The sequence below is a fragment of the Podarcis liolepis genome (genome assembly GCF_965112155.1).
Source record: "Podarcis liolepis genome assembly, chromosome: 13".
Taxonomy (NCBI): domain Eukaryota; kingdom Metazoa; phylum Chordata; class Lepidosauria; order Squamata; family Lacertidae; genus Podarcis; species Podarcis liolepis.
Genome location: NC_139573.1, coordinates 19892871 through 19911787, shown reverse-complemented (window position 1 = coordinate 19911787; position 18917 = coordinate 19892871). Strand labels below are relative to the sequence as shown.

Here is an 18917-nt window from a genome sequence, read left to right as displayed (position 1 = left end):
TTACATTCCACAGTCTGTACTGTTGGAGTTTCTCACGGGAAAGGGAGGCTGGATGTGACGTACACTGGTTTCCTGTTTTTCTCTGTGTGATTCTCTCCAAGCTGTTGAGGAGAGAGGATGCATTTTCTCTGCTCCGGCAGAGGCAAGATGTCTTTCTGTAATATACCTGCTTTGAACTATAAATAAAGCAATATAGAGTATGCAGCACGTACTCCTCATCCTTCCGCTGGGCACGAGACTCTGCTTTAAATCAACATTTTTCTCATTTTCCATTCAATGCATTACATTTTTTGTATCAGTTTGCTGTGTGTGTTTTTTAAAAAAAACCATCATGAAAATTTATCAGCACTGAACACAAATCTTACCTAATATGCACATTTTTGCAAAGCGATTTCCCCTACAATAATGCATTTTGTATGTTGTTTTCAATAATATATGCCCTTTAAGGCACGTTTTACCCTAATATGTGCATTTTTGTGCACATTGTGATTGCATAACTGCACTGCAAAATTAATAAAATTGTGGATTTCAATGGAGGGCTCTGTTTTGGTTCTCACACGGTTTTGGGATGTGTGAATGAGGTCATCATGAACTTTCCTAGCACTGATATTTAGCAAAACAATAATGGAGGTGACCAGTGTAAATATCAGACAGAATAATTTCCCACTCATATATCCACAGCTATTTCTGGTTGTCAGCAGTAGTATAAAGCTCCTACTGCCTGTCAAATGCTTAAGCCTCACCCCCTAGTTGTCATCCGCCAGCTTGATTTATGATCACATGATATGCCACCCCGGAAGCCCTGCCTCAGAAGTACCACCCTTTAAGACCACCATGCCATGCCTTAGGAGAGGTCATGTGACCTCTCCACAATGACAGCAGGTTATTGTGGGCCAATAGGCAGAGGTATTCAACCTCATACAATCAGGGAAAGGGGAACTTGGGCTTGCTGTAGGGTGGCCTCTTTACATGCCCAGACACATTCTTAGGAGTCAACACACTGAGGCTGACCCAACACTTCTAAAAGTTCTAGCAGATTAAGTAGCAGATTGGTTGGGGGTTTAAAACCTCTGATTAGTCCACAGTGATGTGACATCATTGTAGAGGGGTCACATAGCCCGGTCAAGCCAATCAGATACCCTATTTTGACTCAAGTCAAATTGGCTAGGGGTTTAAAAAACTCTGCCTATTAGTCCATAAAGGCCTGCCTTCATTGTAGAGGGGGCGCATGATCCTGAAATACATGTCATGGTGGACTTACATGGCGGGAGGTATGGCGTGGGATATCATGTGATATTATCAATCAAACTCTAAGGTCAGCAAACTTTTCAGCCGTGGGCCGGTCCACTGTCCCTTAGACCTTGTGGGGGGCCGGACTATATTTTGAAGGTAAAAAGTGAACGAAATCCTATGCCTCACAAATAACCCAGAGATGTATTTTAAATAAAAGCACACATTCTGCTCATGTCAAAACACTAGACAGGCCCCACAAATAACCCAGAGGTGCATTTTATATAAAAGAACACATTCTACTCATGTAAAAACACGCTGATTCCTGGACTGCCCGCGGGCCAGATTTAGAAGGCAATTGGGCCGGATCCGGCCCCCGGGCCTTAGTTTGCCTACCCATGCAAACTTAAGAGTCTAAGGGGTCCCATCAGACTCCAGGAATCAGGGCTTACCCTTATACTACTGTCAGCTTACTTAACTTCACTCTTGAAATTATTTCTGGTTCCACCTAAACACTCAGAACATACCTCTGAAAAGCAGCTCCACAGGATCACTGGATGGTGAGGTGACAAAAAGTTCTAGCTTGGGACGATAAGTGCAGATATAGTTCCCAGCATGTGCCGGCTTTATATTACTGATGTCGAAAATTGCCATGGCCCCGTTGTTACTGATGGTCATAGGGACCATTTGGTCTGAATCCTTTTTAAAATAGAATGCTGCTGCAATGTCTTGGCTTTGGCAATGGATAGTGACTTTTGTTCCTGGGTAAACAGGCTCAGCGGGTGTCAGGAAGATCCTGGGTCTGGATAATTTGGGATCTGTGCAAAAGAAAATATAAGGGGTGGGGGAATCCCTCCCCAGTTTCCAAGTCCTCTTAACATCTGAACTTTTCTCTGCCATAGTAATGAATAAGGGGCAGGTGACAACCACTTGCTCTTCTGATCATAGACATCCACCCAACAACTCAGCTTGGTCAAAAGAAAATTCAGTAGGGGCTATTTATTTATTTTTTAAAAATTATTTATTCATTTATTTTAAAAAATTATTTAAAAATTAGAGCATAAAAAACTCAAAGCAGCTCACAGCAATAATACCTATATGGAATAAGAACTGGGTAAAATTTTAAACCAGAGATCATCAATTAGCTGTTACAGAAATACATGTTCTTACCTGCCTGCATAATTTTTGGCCGGCATTTCAAGGGACCCACTGAATCTCTATTGGCATTTCACAGGACTGGGCTGATGGCACTAAAAGCTCAGCTTCATATTGGTGTCAGGTGAGCCTTGCCAATTTTGGGGACGACAACCAGTGATGCCCATGCAGATGACCTCAGTGGTGAAGCTGGATATAAAGGTTCAGGTGGTCCTTAAGATACCCAGGACTTTGTAGATTAACACAAGGACCTTGAACCGGCTCAGTAGTAGATGGGGAGACAGTGCAGCTGTTTTTTTACAGTGGTGTTGTATGTTGGCAGCTATGTGCCCCCATAAGCAGCCTAGCCATTGCATTGCACACCAGCTGGAGCTTCCCAATCAGCACCAAGGACAGCCACTCCTAGAGTACAGTATGTGGCAGTAATCCAGCCTTGAGGTTATGAATGAATGGGCTACAGGGATCAGGCTATCTCTGTTCAGGAATGGCTATAGCTGGTGAACCAGATGAACCAGGCGGAGGGCCTTCTCAGTAGTGGAGCCTGCCATCAGATGTCAAGGAAAGAAACAACTATCTGACTTTTAGAAGACATCTGAAGGCAGCCCTTTTTGGGAAAGTTTTTAATGTTTGACGCTTTTGTTGTGCTTTTAATATTCTGTTGGGAGCTGCCCAGAGTGGCTGGGGAAACCCAGCCAGGTGGGCTGAGTATAAATAATATTTATTTATTTATTTGTTGTTGTTGTTTAGTCATGTAGACATGTCCAACTCTTCGTGACCCCATGGACCAGAGCACGCCAGGCACCCCTGTCTTCCACTTCCATATATTTATTTATTTAGGCATACCCTAAAATTACAGAGGACACATGGCCTCTGGGTTAAATAAATACATTAAAAAATGCCTATTTTAACTGTTTTTAAAATTGAGAACGCTAAGGTTTATAGCTGTCCTCTGTGTAAATGGTGCTAGTAGCTGTTTCTGTTTTATGAAATTCTTGTTTTCTTGGTTTGCGGATTATTTATTATTTTGTTACTGCACAGTTGGGTGGCTCTTCCAGGCACTCACCCAGGGTCTGTGGTCCTTTGGAGACTGTCATAGCTTTAAGAAATATGGTTTATTCACCTATTTACACCTTCAGTCTGCATGCAGGAGGGGCTGGTCCCCCATAGCAGTGCAGCCCTGCAGTCCAGGGCATCTCTCCCTGCCAGCCTTCCCAAGATGGGTCCCAGACTTTCTTCCTTCTTATTTTCCCCAGCAACCCTTGCTCAAAAAACCTTTATTTTCCTGTCACCTCAACCAGTTACCCTGGCAAACATTCCAAACCCAGTCTCTGTTCACACCTCAGAGCAAAGGGGAGGGGGGACAGTTCTCTTGCATTGTTAATGGATCTCAATGGCCCTGTATTGTTTCTTAATGGCCCTAGCTTGGCCAGGTCATTTTGCATCCGCTAGCCTCTGCAGGTTGTATTTCTCCCTTAACATCTCAAATAATCAAAATAAAACACAAAAAACTATCACAGTATTTTTGTCTATGTATCCAAAAGAGCAAGCAAACAAAGGTAAAATTCTCTCTCTCTCTCTCTCTCTCCTCACACACACACACACACACACACACACACAATAGAAATGTAAATGCTTAAAATTTTAGGAAACTCTACAATATTATATGTGTACTATAGAACATCAAAGACACCATTTTAATGTAGGATGCTTTAGAAATAAATGATAAATGAGTGAATGTTTGATTGTAATAATACTATGTTTGTTTGTTTGTTTGTTTGTATGTTTATAATAAAATATTAATATAAAACTAAACAAAGGCCATTGATACCCAAGCTTAGTTGGAAACCACCCTGTGAGACTTTCAGGTCTTATATTAGTATTAGTATTAATTGAATTTATATACCACTCTATAACTGGAGGTCTCAGGGCAGATCACAAAACAAAACCAGAATATAAAAGCACATAATATATCATCAAAATAAAGACAACCCAATGCCCCCTCCCCCCCAAACCCCCCACATTTTAAAAGGGTATAGGACGTCAAACACGTCAACCAAAGGCCTGGTTAAAAAGTAAAGTTTTTGCCTGGCACCTAAAGGTGTATAATGAAGGCGCCAGGCGAACTTCCCTGGGGAGAGCATTCCACAGATGGGGAGCCACTGCAGAGAAGGCTCTTTCTCGTGTTGCCACCATTTGGACCTCTTGAGGTGGAGGCACCTGAAGAAAGGCCTCAGAAAATGATCTCAGGGTCCAGGTAGGCTCATATGGAAAGAGGCTAAAAGCAATGAATTACAGTGGTACCTCAGGTTAACAACAATTCGTTCTGGAGGTCCGTTCTGAACCTGAAACTGTTCCTAACCTGAGGTACCACTTTAGCTAATGGGACCTCCTGCTGCCACCGTGCGATTTCTGTTCTCATCCTGAAGCAAAGTTCTTAACCTGAGGTACTATTTCTGGGTTGGTGGAGTCTGTAACCTGAAACGTCTGTAACCCAAGGTACCACTGTATTTAAGTTTCAAAGGCACTGCAAATTAAATGATGTGATAAGTTCAGGACACACCAAATAAGATACTATACCTGATACGAGAAGCTCCAGGGATGTACTCAGTTTTGAGACGAGGAAAGGTTTCCGTCCATAGATGCAGCTAAAATTCCCTTTGTGTTCCAGGCTGACATTACTAATGGAAAGTTCACCTGAGGGAAAAGGCATGGGCCCCTCCGCTTTTGAGCCTCCAGCCTTATAAAAATAAAACGAGGTGGCTCCATCTTTAGGTTGACACTGTATCTTCACACGTCCCCCCAGGGCAATTGAATCACTGGGTCTTCGGAAGATGTTGGGTCTGCTTAATCTGAGATCTGCATGCAGAAGAAAAAGAGATGTGAGGTGGCCCATCATGGCATGCTTGTAAAGAGTGGGAAGAGGCAGGTGTCTCCACCTTAGCATTCAACAGCAATGTGTGTGGACACAGGGACATAGGAAACTGCCTTACACAAAGTCAGACCATTGTCTACACTGGCCGGTCCTGGCAGTGGCGTAGCGTGGGGGGTGCAGGGGGGGCGGGCCGCACCGGGCACAACATCTGGGGGTTAGGGTTAGGGGGCGCAAATCTACGGGTTAGGGGGCGCAAATTACTTGCCTTGTCCCGGGTGCTGACAACCCACGCTACGCCACTGGGTCCTGGTTCTCCAAGGTTTCTCTCCCAGCCCTACCTGAAGGTGCCAGTGATTCGAACTGAGACCTTCTGCTTTCTCAGTGAGCTTCAGCCTTTTGCCATAAACTCACAGATCATATATCCCATCTGCTGCCTGTAAGTGGAGCTGATTACATCCTTTCGTCCTTCCACAAGATTGCCTTTAAACCTCAGCTTCAACGGAGTGGTTTAGCAACCATTTCCTCTTCAGAGGGAGCTCTGGGTCTTGTAGCATCTTCTGAGACTTGCTGCAGTTCCTCAACTGCCTTCCCCTGAACCCTTAGCATACTCCGGCCTCGGGCCTCCCAAATGAACATGTTGGTGGTACTGTATATGAAACTCATATTTGTCAGCTCTCAGCTTATGGCTAAATGTATTTCTTTGCTGCCTTCACTAATAATATTCATTCATTCATTCATTCATTCATTCATTCATTCATACACCGCCCATCTGTCTGGGTTTCCCCAGCCAGTCTGGGCGGCTCCCAACAGATTTAAAAGCACAATAAAACATCAAACATTAAAAATCTCCACTGACCCCCCCAGAGAGATCTCTCATTGTATGTACAGCCTCCTGATATTTTGCTACTAAACATTTGGAACATGCTGTAGCTAGAATTAAGCTAAAACGAAAAATCCAGACTGAGAGATGAGGTTAGGGACGTGCCTGCAAAGATGCTTTCTTTTCCTTTTTTTTTAAAAAAAACATCTTTATTGAAAGTTCAAAAAGTACATAATTTTATGTGCACTAAACATTGTGAGATGTAAATAAAAGAGAAAGAGAAAGAGAACCTGTGTAGAAGAGTAAAATAAAGGGGGGAGGAGAAAAACCCCCAAAACTGTATACTTTACAAGGGTGTTATTGTACTTTAACAGATCTGAACCTATTACAGTATTTGTAAGAACGATGCTTGATGCAAAGATGCTCGACTACTTACCTGTCAGCAGCAGCAAGAGAGAGCTGCTGGGCTCTGAGCTGATAAAGGGTTCTAAATGACGGTGGTAGCTGCACTGGTAGTTCCCTCCATGCCTCGGCTCTGCCTTGCTGACAATGAAATTCTTTGCCATAGTCTGATGTGTCACCTGGGTATTAGCATTTTGGAAATAGAACTCCACATCCTCGTGTGGGCTTTGGCAACAGATGGTGAAATTACTTCCCAGTGTGATCTGATCCATGGAACTGAAGGAGATATTAGGCTTTCCTAACGTTGGATCTGTGCAAGGACAAAGATTCTTGAGGAATTCAGTCCTTGCAAAAGACAGTGCAGACACACTGACTTGAAACACACCTCCTGAATAGCTTTTGTACTTACCTGGTCCCCCCCCCCCCATGCCCAGAATCCTTTAAAAAAAAATGGTTTTGCATTGGGTGCAAAACCAATTTGGCTCCCAAGCTCTCATGGGAGAATAATAATAATAACCCATCTGGCTGGGTTTCCCAGCCAGCTGACTCATGCAAGAATGTGAGACCAAAATACCTTGGTCTCCCTTGGTCTGGTACTCTGGCACAAACCAGCTGATTCGCGCCAGAGCACCGGACCAAAACAATGGGACATGCTTGGATCCAACCAGAAGCCAGGATGGCTTCCGTAATTCCGGCATGTCCTGCTCAAATCGGGACGGTTCAGAGGTATGATATACGACTTAATTAGAAATGTCTCTAACCAGCGTACAAGAAGCTCAATACAATGATTTTTTTAATTTAAAAAAAGTGTTGATAACTATAAAATCAGAATTCAATGAAAATGCATGCTGGAATTAAATAAAGAGTCTACAGTAAGTGCCAGAAGTTGAATTAATGCACTCTATGCACTTGGAGATTACTCAGAAACTTTAGTTGGTCCAAAATGCAGTGACCAGATTACTGGCTGGGGCTGCCTTTAGAACTCATATATCCTATGTTCTAAAACAGCTGCATTTTCTGCTGGTTCATTTCCAGACCTAAATTCAAGGTGCTCACATTTGTGTTCAAAGCCCTGAACAAGCCCTAAATAACTTAGGCACCAAACAGACCACCTTCTTCCCTACTGACTATCTCAGGTGTTAAGATGAGAAGAGGAGGCCCCTTGGCAGTTCTACCTCCCTTAGACTTTCAGGGTGGCAGTGGCTCAGGAAAGGGTATTCTCTGTGGCAGCCTATTTGTTGTGCCATTCTCTTCCCACAGAGGTGCACCTGGCTTCTTCATGATACAGTTTTCACCCTACTCTTTTGAAGGTATCTGTTTTAACTGTTTTTAATTCTGAATTTTAATTATTGTAACCTGCCTGAGACCTACTGGTGAAGGGTGAGTAATACAGTGGTACCTCTGGTTGCGAACGGGATCCGTTCACAACATGAAAAGAGCGCAACCCACAGCAGCGTGTCTGCACTGCGGAACGTAACTTGAAAGAACATAACATGAAGCAAACGTAACATGAGGTATGACTGTACACCTAATCTAATCTAATCTAATCTAATCTAATCTAATCTAATCTAATCTAATAATGAAGCCAGTGTCGAATACCATAGCATTGTGGACACTGCTCCAAGTTAAAGGACAGTTCCTGGGTGTTATTTAGGATTAAAATCAGGCACACCTCCTATGGCTAACTTTACAATCCTATAAAGTAACTTCTGTTTAATCCAGCTGGGTTTACTCTGAGGTTAGCAGCAAGTTCCAAGTTTTCATTTTGGGCAAGTGTTTGTGGGCTTAAAGCATTCAGTGTGAATCTCTGAAGGTGCATTCTAAGCATGTTACCAGACCAAAACATCTAGCCTGGACCAATGAACTATGCAACCTCTACCTTGCCCGGCCTCGCTGGGATGCTGAGCAAGATTTTGCTGCGGATGTCTTACCTATTATCATTAGCTTCACTTGTTCACTGTGATTTGACCGAAATAGGTTGCTGTAATAGTAACAGCTGTATAACCCTCCACGTTCACGGCTTACATTAGTGATGTGAAATGCAGCCATTCCTCTGGCTATTTGGGTGGCAATGGTTATGTCGTGGCTTGTGTTGTGCCTCTCCAGAGAAAAATTCATGAATAAGTTCAAAGGACTCCAGCATTTGATGGTGGCATTTCCTCTCTCTAAGATTCCCAGGCTAGGTTCCAATGTGATATTGGGAGCGCAAAGGATCTCACTGGGTTAACAAGGAAAGAAAAAGATAATAATAATAATAATAATAATAATAATAATAATAATAATAATAATAATAATAATAATAGAAGTAGAAGCAGAAGTAGATGGGAGGCCTATATGGTTGCCTTCAAGTTTGTGGTGGCCCCAGGCAAAGTGACTCAGAGGCATCCTTCTCTGTCATGGGACCCCCTCGGGCCTACCAGAGAGCGGCAGGCAAAGGACTCTGAGCAATGGAGGAGCTGAGTATAGCCACCATTTTAATTATCCACAATGATCCTCAGTGATCCTACATCAGGTGCATTGTGGGTAGGAATGGAAATATCTTTCAATTATGATTCTCTAAGTTTCTCATTTCTTCCAATCCTGAATTCAACTCTCCAAAATTTAGAAGGCAGCAGAAAATTTCTCCTCATCTGCACTGATTTTGGCACCCCTCTCATGTATATTGTAGGAAACGTCCCTCTAAGAGTGACTTCAGCTGTATTTTCCTTGAAGTGCCATTGCCTGTAACAGAACTTGCACACCATTTTCTTGAAAGTGAAGCACTTTGTGTTTTCAGTGTTCCTGAATGCATAGTTTTGGAGCATACAGAATAGCTATGCCTTGGTGTTCTTCCTGTGTGCCTCTCCAGAGTGATCCTAGGAGTCAATCCTCATTGGCTGATTTAACTCCTTTCTCTCTGATTGGCTCCAATTAGAACAAAGAGTGTGAAGTATCCTTCTCAGTGGCTAAAAAGCTCCCCTTTCATGCTGATTGGATGGCTCCAAGACACTAGAGACAAGGACCCTGCTGCAGAAACAGCAACCGTTCCTAAGCCCCCCACCCCAATTTCTTACCACTACAGCTCTTGTTAGCCCTGAGGAGAATCTCTATCACTCACTCATTCACTTTCTCACACAGAGATGCAGAGAGCCCATTTAAAAGCTTCCCACAGATCAAAGTTACTGGAGTAACTTACCGTATTTTTTGCACCATAACACTCACTTTTTTCCTCATAGAAAGTAAGGGGAAATGTCTGTGCGTGTTATGGAGGGAATGCCTACGGGTGGCATGCCTACGGATTTTTCTCCTCTAAAAACTACGTGCATGTTATGGTCGGGTGCGTGTTATAGAGCGAAAAATACGGTACATTCCTGCCACATTCAACTTCAATGTAGTCTTACCTTTGAACACTTCCTCTTATGCCAGAAAGGAGCCTGGGAAGAGGAAAGAAACATACATTTAGTGGGTGGAGATAGTGTAATTCTTCTCCCCTTCACCAACACAAATTAGCCCTCTCCCTCCTTTAGAAAAGAGATAGAGCACTTGTTTTGGATTCAGAAGGTCACAGGTTAGTCCCCAGCTCTGGAAAGACTCTTGCCTGAAACAGCCAGTCAGTGTCAATAATGCTAAACCAGATGGTCCAAAGTTCTGACTCGGTGTAAGACAACTTCCTTCATCCCTCTCAAGCTGCTATTTATTCACAAATGGAAGCCACCAATGGTGCCAATAAACCAGAAATTATGTTATTTCATGCTTAATTTTTTACCTTGCCCCACGTTATAAGGCTTTCACCTATCAAACACACAATTAACACATTTTTTTCCTTTTTTTAAAACCCCACACAGAATACATCTGACCATGTGAAGAGTACATGCTAAATAATCACAATTTTACTCCAATGTCCTGGGGAAGGAAATGGTGGCCGCCAACATCTGCTGAGATGGGCTCTGCCCCTTCCCTGTAGTAACACAGCTTTGAAAACAGGGGAAAGGCCTACTGGCAAGGCTAAACCCTATTACCACGAACCTTTTGCTGATTTTTGCCACCTCCCGTAAAAATCTCTATAACCTCTGCCCCCACCCCCATCAACAACTGTGGAGGAATTTGTTTTTGTTTTGCCATATAAAAATCTCACCAAAAGAACACCATGGGGAGAACGGGTATCATGATGCAGAAATGTTGGGGTCTTTCAGCCCGTTCCAGAGCTGCTGTCCTCCGCTCTGTTTAGCATGATGTTTTCTGTGAGGTCCTAGATTGCATCTGAAATGGCAGGAAGCTGACAGTGGCCACATTTGCTACCCCACCCTAGACCTTGAGCTTCTCAGAGTTTCCTTCAATCTAAACAATCTCCTGTAGCCATATATCAGATTGCATGCAAATAAATCAAGCACAAAGCAGGGTTTTGAATTGCCATAGAATTGTTTTTATGGAAAACATACATAATAAAATTCACTTCTGGACTGGCTACCTTGGAAGGTGGTAGAATCTGCTCACTGGAGGTTTTAAACAGAGGTTGGGCCATCTTACTACTAGAATTAAGACCATTACTGGAGTCAAACAGGGATGCATTTTGGTGCCTTTGTTGTTTAAAATTTATATTAATGACATGGTTAAAGGACTGGAGGGTCTTAGTTTGCCCCTGTCACAATTCTCAACCAAAAACTCTCAGTCTTAATTTATGCTGATGACCTAGTACTTGTATCTAGAACCCAGGTGGGCCTGAGACGGCTGCTTGCGAAATTAAGTTCATATTGCACGAGGAATGCAATTACAATAAGACGCAGGTCATTGTATTAGGGAAGTACCCTAAAAAGCATGTTTGGCACCTGGATGAACACATCATAAACCAAGAAAATACGTTTAAATATCTGGGGTTGGTTTATTCAGAAACGGCATCCTGGAATATACAGCTATCCAATATTAAATTGCAAGCCTTTAAATCAGCAAAAGCTACTTTGAAATTTGCTGCTTGTGAAGGTGGAAATCTGGTTAACCCAGCTCTATCTGTGTATAACAGAGGTTGGGTGACCGTCTGTCAGGAATCGTCTGGTTGTGATTCCGGCGTTGCAGGGGGTTGAAAAAGACGACCCTTCGGGTCCCCCCTCCAACTATGATTCTATCACAGATTTGCCTATCCCTGGAGACAAGGCATCACATCTACTTACCCCGCTGCCTTCTGTTTACAGCTCCGGAGGCAGGGAAGCATGGTATCATTTGCAACTTTCCTACTTCTCCTAGTGGAGACTATGGGAATGTGGATGGAAAAAAAATACCCACCCCTTTTCTAGGCCTCTGCATCATCATCATCATCATCATCATCATCATAAAGACCTTATCAGCATTATAGCTCAAATGTATAGTTCCAACTTTTTAAATAAAATCTGGCTGATTTTCCAGTTTTGAATATGAAATTTTGTATCGAAAATGTGACCATTTTACCATGGAAGTCACATGCTTCAGGAATGTGTTGGTATCTCCTGCTCATGCGGGCAAATACAAAGTATGAGGGTATTCTTGCAGTTGCAATATCATTCTGTTAGTTATCAAATAAATAAAGATGGCTAACGGGCAGTAAATATTTGGGCACATGGGAAATAATCCAAGCAGCGTTCAATGCCAAAGGGAAGAGCTTTGCACAGAATGTTTAGAAGCAGATTCTTTCCCAGCTATAAATAGAAAGCAAACAGCCTACCATGGCAAAACACTGCAAGTAATCTTGGTTCTTGCCATAAGAGATATTGATAGCAGATTCGGGGAACATTGCTTGCATAACAGGATGGTGTGGTGAGGAGAGCTGATAACATGTTCTGGTGATTGTGCTTGGGATATGAAGAACCCGTATGTGTTGCCATTGGGTTGAGCAGACGTGTCGGCAGGTCTCTTCCACATCTGTACATTTTAAGCACTCTTATAATACTTTTAGCAGTCATGGGTTCCCCCAAAGAATGCCGAGAACTGCCATTTTTTTAAGGGTAATTTCCTCCCAAGCTTACAATTCCCTGCACCATTAACAAATGACAGCTCCCAGGACTAAAATGAGCTGGAACAGCATTTTAGTTTGTGACTGCTAAAGTGGTTTAGGTAAAGGTAGAGGACCCCTGGACAGTTAAGTCCAGTCAAAGGCGACTATGGGGTGCAGTGCTCATCTCGCTTCAGGCTGAGGGAGCCAGCGTTTCTCCACAGACAGCTTTTCTGGGTCATGTGGTCAACATAACTAAACTGCTTCTGGAGCAACAGAACACCATGATGGGAGCCAGAGTGCACAGAAATGCCGTTTACCTTCCTGCCACAGCGGTACCTATTTATCTACTTGCACTAGTGTGCTTTCGAACTGCTACGTTGGCAGAAGGTGGGACAGAGCAACGGGAGCTCACCCCATTGCGGGGATTCGAACCGCTGACCTTCTGATCAGCAAGCCCAAGAGGCATGGATGCAAAAGATGCCTCCTTCCAGCGGAGGAGAGAATGCGTATGTCTGGGACTGTATGGATTGGGACTGTAGAGATGACTCTGAGCAAGGGAACGCTTGGAAGACAGAGGAGTTTTATGCATGCCTGTCTCAACATTAACAGTGTAATCCAAAATCCTCTGGGAATTTCCTATATGCTATTGAGTGTTTGTTTTTTTATTAATTTTCCAAAAAAATTTAAAACAAACAAACAAACCAAAATACATCCTAGTTGTAATTAAACCAATCTTAATAACATTGTTAAGTGACTTCCTCAAATCCCCCGGTTGAATTTCATTGTATAGTATATCATTTTAACAGTTTTCCAAAATCAATTTTCTCAAAAAATTAACTTGAACACTTAACATCTTTCATTCTTTCTAATTTAGCTTTAAACATCTTAATTCCTATCCTTACATATTTAAATCCTAAGCCTATCTAATATTTGCAAGCTATTCCAATTAAGTTATCTTAACATATTTAGCTAAGTAATCTTTAAATTTCATCCATTCTTCCTGGTATTTGCTGTTGTGTGTTGATGAGCTGGAACAGCATTTTAGTTTATTTTGGAATTTATCAGATGTGCTTAAAAAGCATCTAATGAGAAGCGCCCCGGGTTCCACCTAACGTTGTGGGTGCCCAGCATGCGCGTATGATGTCACACACAGTGGGAAGGCCCAATGGAGACCCCCACTGCAGCGTGTGATGCATTGAGTCACCCGGTCAGGCTCCCATGGTAAAAAAATTGTGGGCACCCAGGGTGTCAGGGACTGGGCAGAAGAGGAATGGTGTAGACCGCCTCCCTCACCTGACCCTTCCAGAGGAGAAGAAGAAGATAGTTCAGAATTATAACAGGGGTTTGAGGAAGGTCACAGCTCAGAGGCAGATGAAGGGGAAAGCTGGGAAATAACGGGAGAGGAGGAGGAAGAGGAGGGCAACAGCTGATGGACACAGTGTCTTTAGCAAGCATTCCAGACCCCGCCTCCCAGAACCCAGTGAGCATTGAAAGTAGTAGAGCAAAGGGCTCAGAAGCAGAGGGCCATCAGCACCACCTGTAGGGGGAAAGGTGGCAAATGATGAAGTGGGAGAAAAGGGGGTGGGGAGTCACTTGGGGCAACTCCATTATTCCAAGAGGCTGCATTCCCAAGCCTGTCTCTGTGAATATTGAATAACAAGCAGATGGTGAGGACTTTTCCTTGTCTTATCTGTTCCTGGCAACCTGCCATGGGGATTGGTTCCTCTGCCGCCTGACACAGGGCCCCCTGCAGATGGCATCTATGGTGATGTCAAAGAGTTGGCGCAAGCATGTAATGGTACTACATTCTGTCCCTAGAACAGTGTGAGGGAAGGAAGCAGAGGAAGGCAAGGAAGTAGTGCAGGTACAAAGGAACAGCAACAGCTGTGATTCCATAATGACCGCTCTCCCATCAACTGGAGGGTGCCCTTTGCGTGGCCGCGCACAGCACCCCGATCTCTGAGACAACGGCAGAAGTTCGTGGTCCGCCTCCCCACGTCACAGCCCTTTGAGGTTCCCGCCAAACCTCAGTTCTAATGAACTTCTCTGTGGTGGGGGGGTGGAGCTCTCCACATAGATAAAAGGGGTGGAGCCTACCTGAGAGGGCATAGTCAGCTCCAGAGCTTCACCCTCCCTACCCTCCCTTTGTTTTATGCTCTTTTATTACAGGTTAACTTCTTTTACAGGAATGCGGGCGCTGCTACGGTCTTAGGATGGTTGCTGTTAAGGGACCAGGAGGGAACTTCCCTGAATTGGCAGGTTTCACCTTCCCCGTAGCAAATGTCACAACTTTGGTGGTTTTAGGCCTTGGGCAGAATCCTTTAGTCTATCTTCCCTAAATGGGGGGAGGGGGTGATGCCTCCCCCCCTCCTCAGCGGCAATCCCAGGGTTCCCTGTTAAAGGGGCTGAGTCAGAGGGGAGTCACTGGCCATACACTGAAAGGTTGTCAGTGCACTCCCCAGTGTTGCGGTGAAATGGATACAGGCACTCTGTGTAAACAAATGTCTTCCAAAGCCAGCCCACTTCCCAGACAGACCTGATTACCCTGATGTGCCCCAAATTCCCGGCTGGGGACTGGGAGGGATACACGCCCAATGCCTAAGCCAAGGTCTTCCTGCATGTGAAAGTTTAAATAAAGTTGTGGCCAATTTAATCCCATAATTGTCCCACGTTGTCATGAGTCATTCATTTCTTCCGGGTGGCTCTTGGGTCGGGGGTCTCCACCTGGGCATGCAATGTGATGATAGAACTGGAAGATCACATCCTTCCTAAAAATGTGGAGGTAGGGTAGCCCCTGCCTCCAGCAACACATGGGGAGGATTTCATGAACAGGAGCATGAAATTTACCAACATCCCCCACAGTCCTTCCAACCAGTCAGCCACATTTTGAAATCCCCACAGTGCTCTGCAATGTTGTTATGTCATGATGTAGCATCATTCTGAGGGACGTTATGTGGAAAAGGCCCTACTGGTGGCCGTTTTATATCACCAAATATAACCCACAATTCAACAAAGAGACTATACTACCCACTGGTAAAAGGAAAGCTTATCTTTATTATAATCTTCATGCACATTTCCCCATTAAAATGACAGAAAACTGCTAAAAGCGACAGAACAAGAAACACAGAATAAACACATTTCCATAAACAGTGACACCTTGGCAATGTGACTGTTTAATTGAATGAAAAGAACACAAAGGTGCTCTTAGCATTAAGATGCAGGGCTGGTCAGTTTGAACCTAATGGATTATGAACCAGAAGTTTGACAACATCCTTTTGCTAGAAAGCATAAGTAGAAAAATCATTTCATTTCATGGCTTGAGTGCAGGACCAAAGGGAGATGAAGTTCATTTCTTGGCATGTCTTACACAGAAACTCATCTGGTATATCTAAGATTTACCAAAGTGGACCCCAAATGTCATACTTCTTGAGAAAAATCATCTTGTCGTCATGCTACATACAGTAGCAAAGCCATGTTTGCTTTGCTTCTCAGCCAACAACTGCAACATCTCTAGGAATGTTGCACATCAAAATCAGGATGCAATTCTGCTGTAATTCAAAATGTATTCTGCTGAAAATATGAAGTGTGCCGACTTTGGTTCCTGGAACTGGTACTTTTAGTGGACTCTGTGGGAGAAAGCAGTAGAAATCTGAGGAAGGCCAAGCTCATTGCCCTTGAGGAATCTCAGTGCCTTGTTTGGACCTGGGCCATTGGTGGTAGCATTTTGAGTTTTCAAATAGATATCCTGTGCACAAAAGGAATGATGACGTTGAGGATAATGGAGACCTAGGATATTGTGCAACCAATTCATATGCTGTGCCACTGAACTGCACTCCTCTTGTCTTTTGGGATGCAATTGTTGGTAAAGGAAAAGGAAACATATCAGGAGATATTTATCATGTTCCCTCTGAAGTGCTGATTTCTGAGAATGATACATGAAAGCAAAAGAAGACTCAGAACTCCTATAGCAAAGCGGATGATGTTGACTTGGGTGCAATTATAGGTATCTGGAATGAGATGAGAAATCAAGGTCTGGATTATGAGGTGGCATGTTAAGGGTACATTGTTATTTTATTTTATTTAGCATAATTTGTATACTGCTTGGTTGCAAAAAAACCCCAAACCCACCAAACTCTCTAATTGGTTAACAAATGTAATATACGCTGAGCAGTTTAATATGCATAACAACCAACCATTATATATATTCACCAGGCTTCATGAAGAATGTGCATGTAATCTGTCCATGAAGAGGGAATTGAGCACATTTCCCAATCAATATATCTCCAACAGTCCTTGGGGAATGTACATATAGTGTCTGAATTTTGTACACTCTCTGGTCATTATGGTAAGTCTCCAACAGACCTTGGGGACCTATGTCGACTGAATTTTGTATATTCTCTGGCCAATGTGCATAATTCCCCCAATAGGAGCTGTTTTCCCCAACCATTAATCTTCCTGTTAGAAAAACCTTTATCTGCTATTAACTCATGTCAGCCTGATGTTAAAGGCACATAAGAATGCCTCTTTCCACCATACTAAGCCCAATGTGACTGAGACTTGCATGTTTTGAAGCTTCCTGGAATTTTCAATTAAGCTTCAAAGACCTCCTAAACCAAAGCTTGATACGATACCTGATATCAGAATCTCCAGGGAATCACTGGGTGCTGAAATCATAAAAGGCTCTTCTGTGCTTTCATAGATGCAGCTATAGTTGCCTTCATGCTCCCGTGTAAAACTGCTGATGGTAAATTCACCCACATAAAAGTGACCATTCATGAGCATAGGATTTGTGTCTCCAGTCTTGTGAAGAGAGAAGTTCACATCTTCAGAATCAGATTCACACTTGATCTCGACCTGCCCTCCAAGTGCAACACATCCTCCATGTTGGATGGAAATGACAGGTGCAAACAATGGGGAATCTGTGCATAAAAGGAAACAGGAAGTGAGATGTCAACCGCCAAACAATTAGGTCCAGTTCTCGGCCATCAGGAGACGTTGTCCTCTACTTAGTCATATAATAGGTTTGGATGCTTCAATATAAATGTTTGGGGGCTGGCTTAAAATCCACAAAGATAGATAGATAGATAGATAGATAGATAGATAGATAGATAGAGATATAACCACAGCATGTTCTCATCACAGAGTATAGATTTAAATGAAGAAGAGCCAAGGAGTGCTTGGTGCTAAAAACACAGCAAGATGGGCCACAGGCAAGCAATTCTGAAGTGAGAATTCCATATGTTCCATATGTTTGACACCACAGGTTCCACTAATGCCAACTGGGCATCCAATCCAATCTAAAATACAGGACCACAACTTCATGTGCACATATGATTAAATTGTCATTGAGTGGCAGTCCTTTGGAACCATGACTGGAAAAACATAACACATTTTTCTGTGTATAAGACGACCTTTTTTCTGAATTCTTTTGTGATAAATTGAGGGTCATCTTATACACAGGTTAATATGGTAAGTAACTGAGGGCTGGTGCTGCGGCGGTAGCAGGGATATGTCAGCAAGGAGGCTCCTTACCCACTCTTCCCAGCTTTGGAAGAGTATTTGGTGAGTGCCAGTATGCGGTGTATTATGGCACCAATTCCGTCAACCAGAGCAGAGGATTGTCGAAAAGCTGCTCAACAGCTCAGCGAACTTACAAAAGAAGCTCAACAACTGTTGAGGCCTCCCAAAAATAGGGGTTGGCTTATACATGGGGTCGTGTTATACACAGGAAAATATGGTACGTTTAACAGACAAAACTATTTTTCAGTGTAAGGTTAGTTAATAATAAATAATAATAATAATATTATTTTTATTTATTTATTTATTTATTTATTTATTTATTTATTTATTTATTTATTTATACTCGACCCATCTGGCTAGGTTTCTCCAGCCACTCCAACCGAATATTAAAAACAATACAGCATCAAACATTAAAAACTTTGCTAAACAGGGCCACATGTATTTTAAAAGTAAAATAGTTGCTTATTGCCTTGACATCTGCTGGGAGGGCGCTCCACAGGGCAGGCGCCACTACCAAGAAGGCCCTCTGCCTGGTTCCTTGTGGCTTCACTTCTCGCAGCGAGGGAACCACCAGAAGGCCGTAGGCGCTGGAGGTGGAGACACTCCTTCAGGTATACAGGGCTTTAAAGGTCAGCACCAACACTTTGAATTATGCTTGGAAACGTACTGGGAGCCAATGCAGATCTCTCAGGACCGGTATTATATGGTCCCGGTGGCCACATTCTGAATTAATTGCAGTTTCCGAGTCACTTTCAAAGGTAGCCCCACACAGAGCGCATTGCAGTAGTCCAAGCGGGAGATAACTAGAGCATGCACCACTCTGGCGAGACAGTCCGCAGGAAGGTAGGGTCTTAGCCTGTGTACCAGATGGAGCTGGTAGACAGCCGCCCTGGACACAGAATTAACCTGCGTCTCCATGGACAGCTGCGAGTCCAAAATGACTCCCAGGCTGCGCACCTGGTCCTTAGTTCCTATGA

General features: G+C 43.4%; 2 protein-coding genes across 6 annotated transcripts in view; both read right to left on the bottom strand.

Moving 5' to 3' along the window:
* The window catches only part of LOC310691790 (leukocyte immunoglobulin-like receptor subfamily A member 2), a 72687-nt gene that overhangs the window by 12840 nt on the left and 40930 nt on the right, over nt 1-18917 (bottom strand). For 3 of the 5 annotated variants that reach the window (XM_083471888.1, XM_083471887.1, XM_083471891.1), the window contains exons 1-6: nt 10594-10711; nt 9860-9892; nt 8411-8697; nt 6514-6789; nt 4963-5241; nt 1758-2048 (exon numbers count right to left, since the gene is read on the bottom strand). In XM_083471888.1, the coding sequence (XP_083328014.1) occupies nt 1758-2048; nt 4963-5241; nt 6514-6789; nt 8411-8697; nt 9860-9892; nt 10594-10625 (1198 nt within the window). In that variant the 5' untranslated portion in view covers nt 10626-10711. Of the gene's footprint in view, nt 1-1757; nt 2049-4962; nt 5242-6513; nt 6790-8410; nt 8698-9825; nt 9893-10593; nt 10712-18917 lie in introns of those variants that run through there. The other 2 variants (XM_083471890.1, XM_083471889.1) reach the window with 2 other exon arrangements.
* LOC310691779 (leukocyte immunoglobulin-like receptor subfamily A member 2) overlaps nt 15455-18917 on the bottom strand; it is a 39249-nt gene continuing 35786 nt past the window's right edge. Inside the window, exons 11-12 of the mRNA XM_083471805.1 lie at nt 17052-17339; nt 15455-16427 (exon numbers count right to left, since the gene is read on the bottom strand). Coding sequence (XP_083327931.1) covers nt 16303-16427; nt 17052-17339 — 413 coding nt within the window. The 3' untranslated portion in view covers nt 15455-16302. The remainder of the gene's footprint in view (nt 16428-17051; nt 17340-18917) is intronic.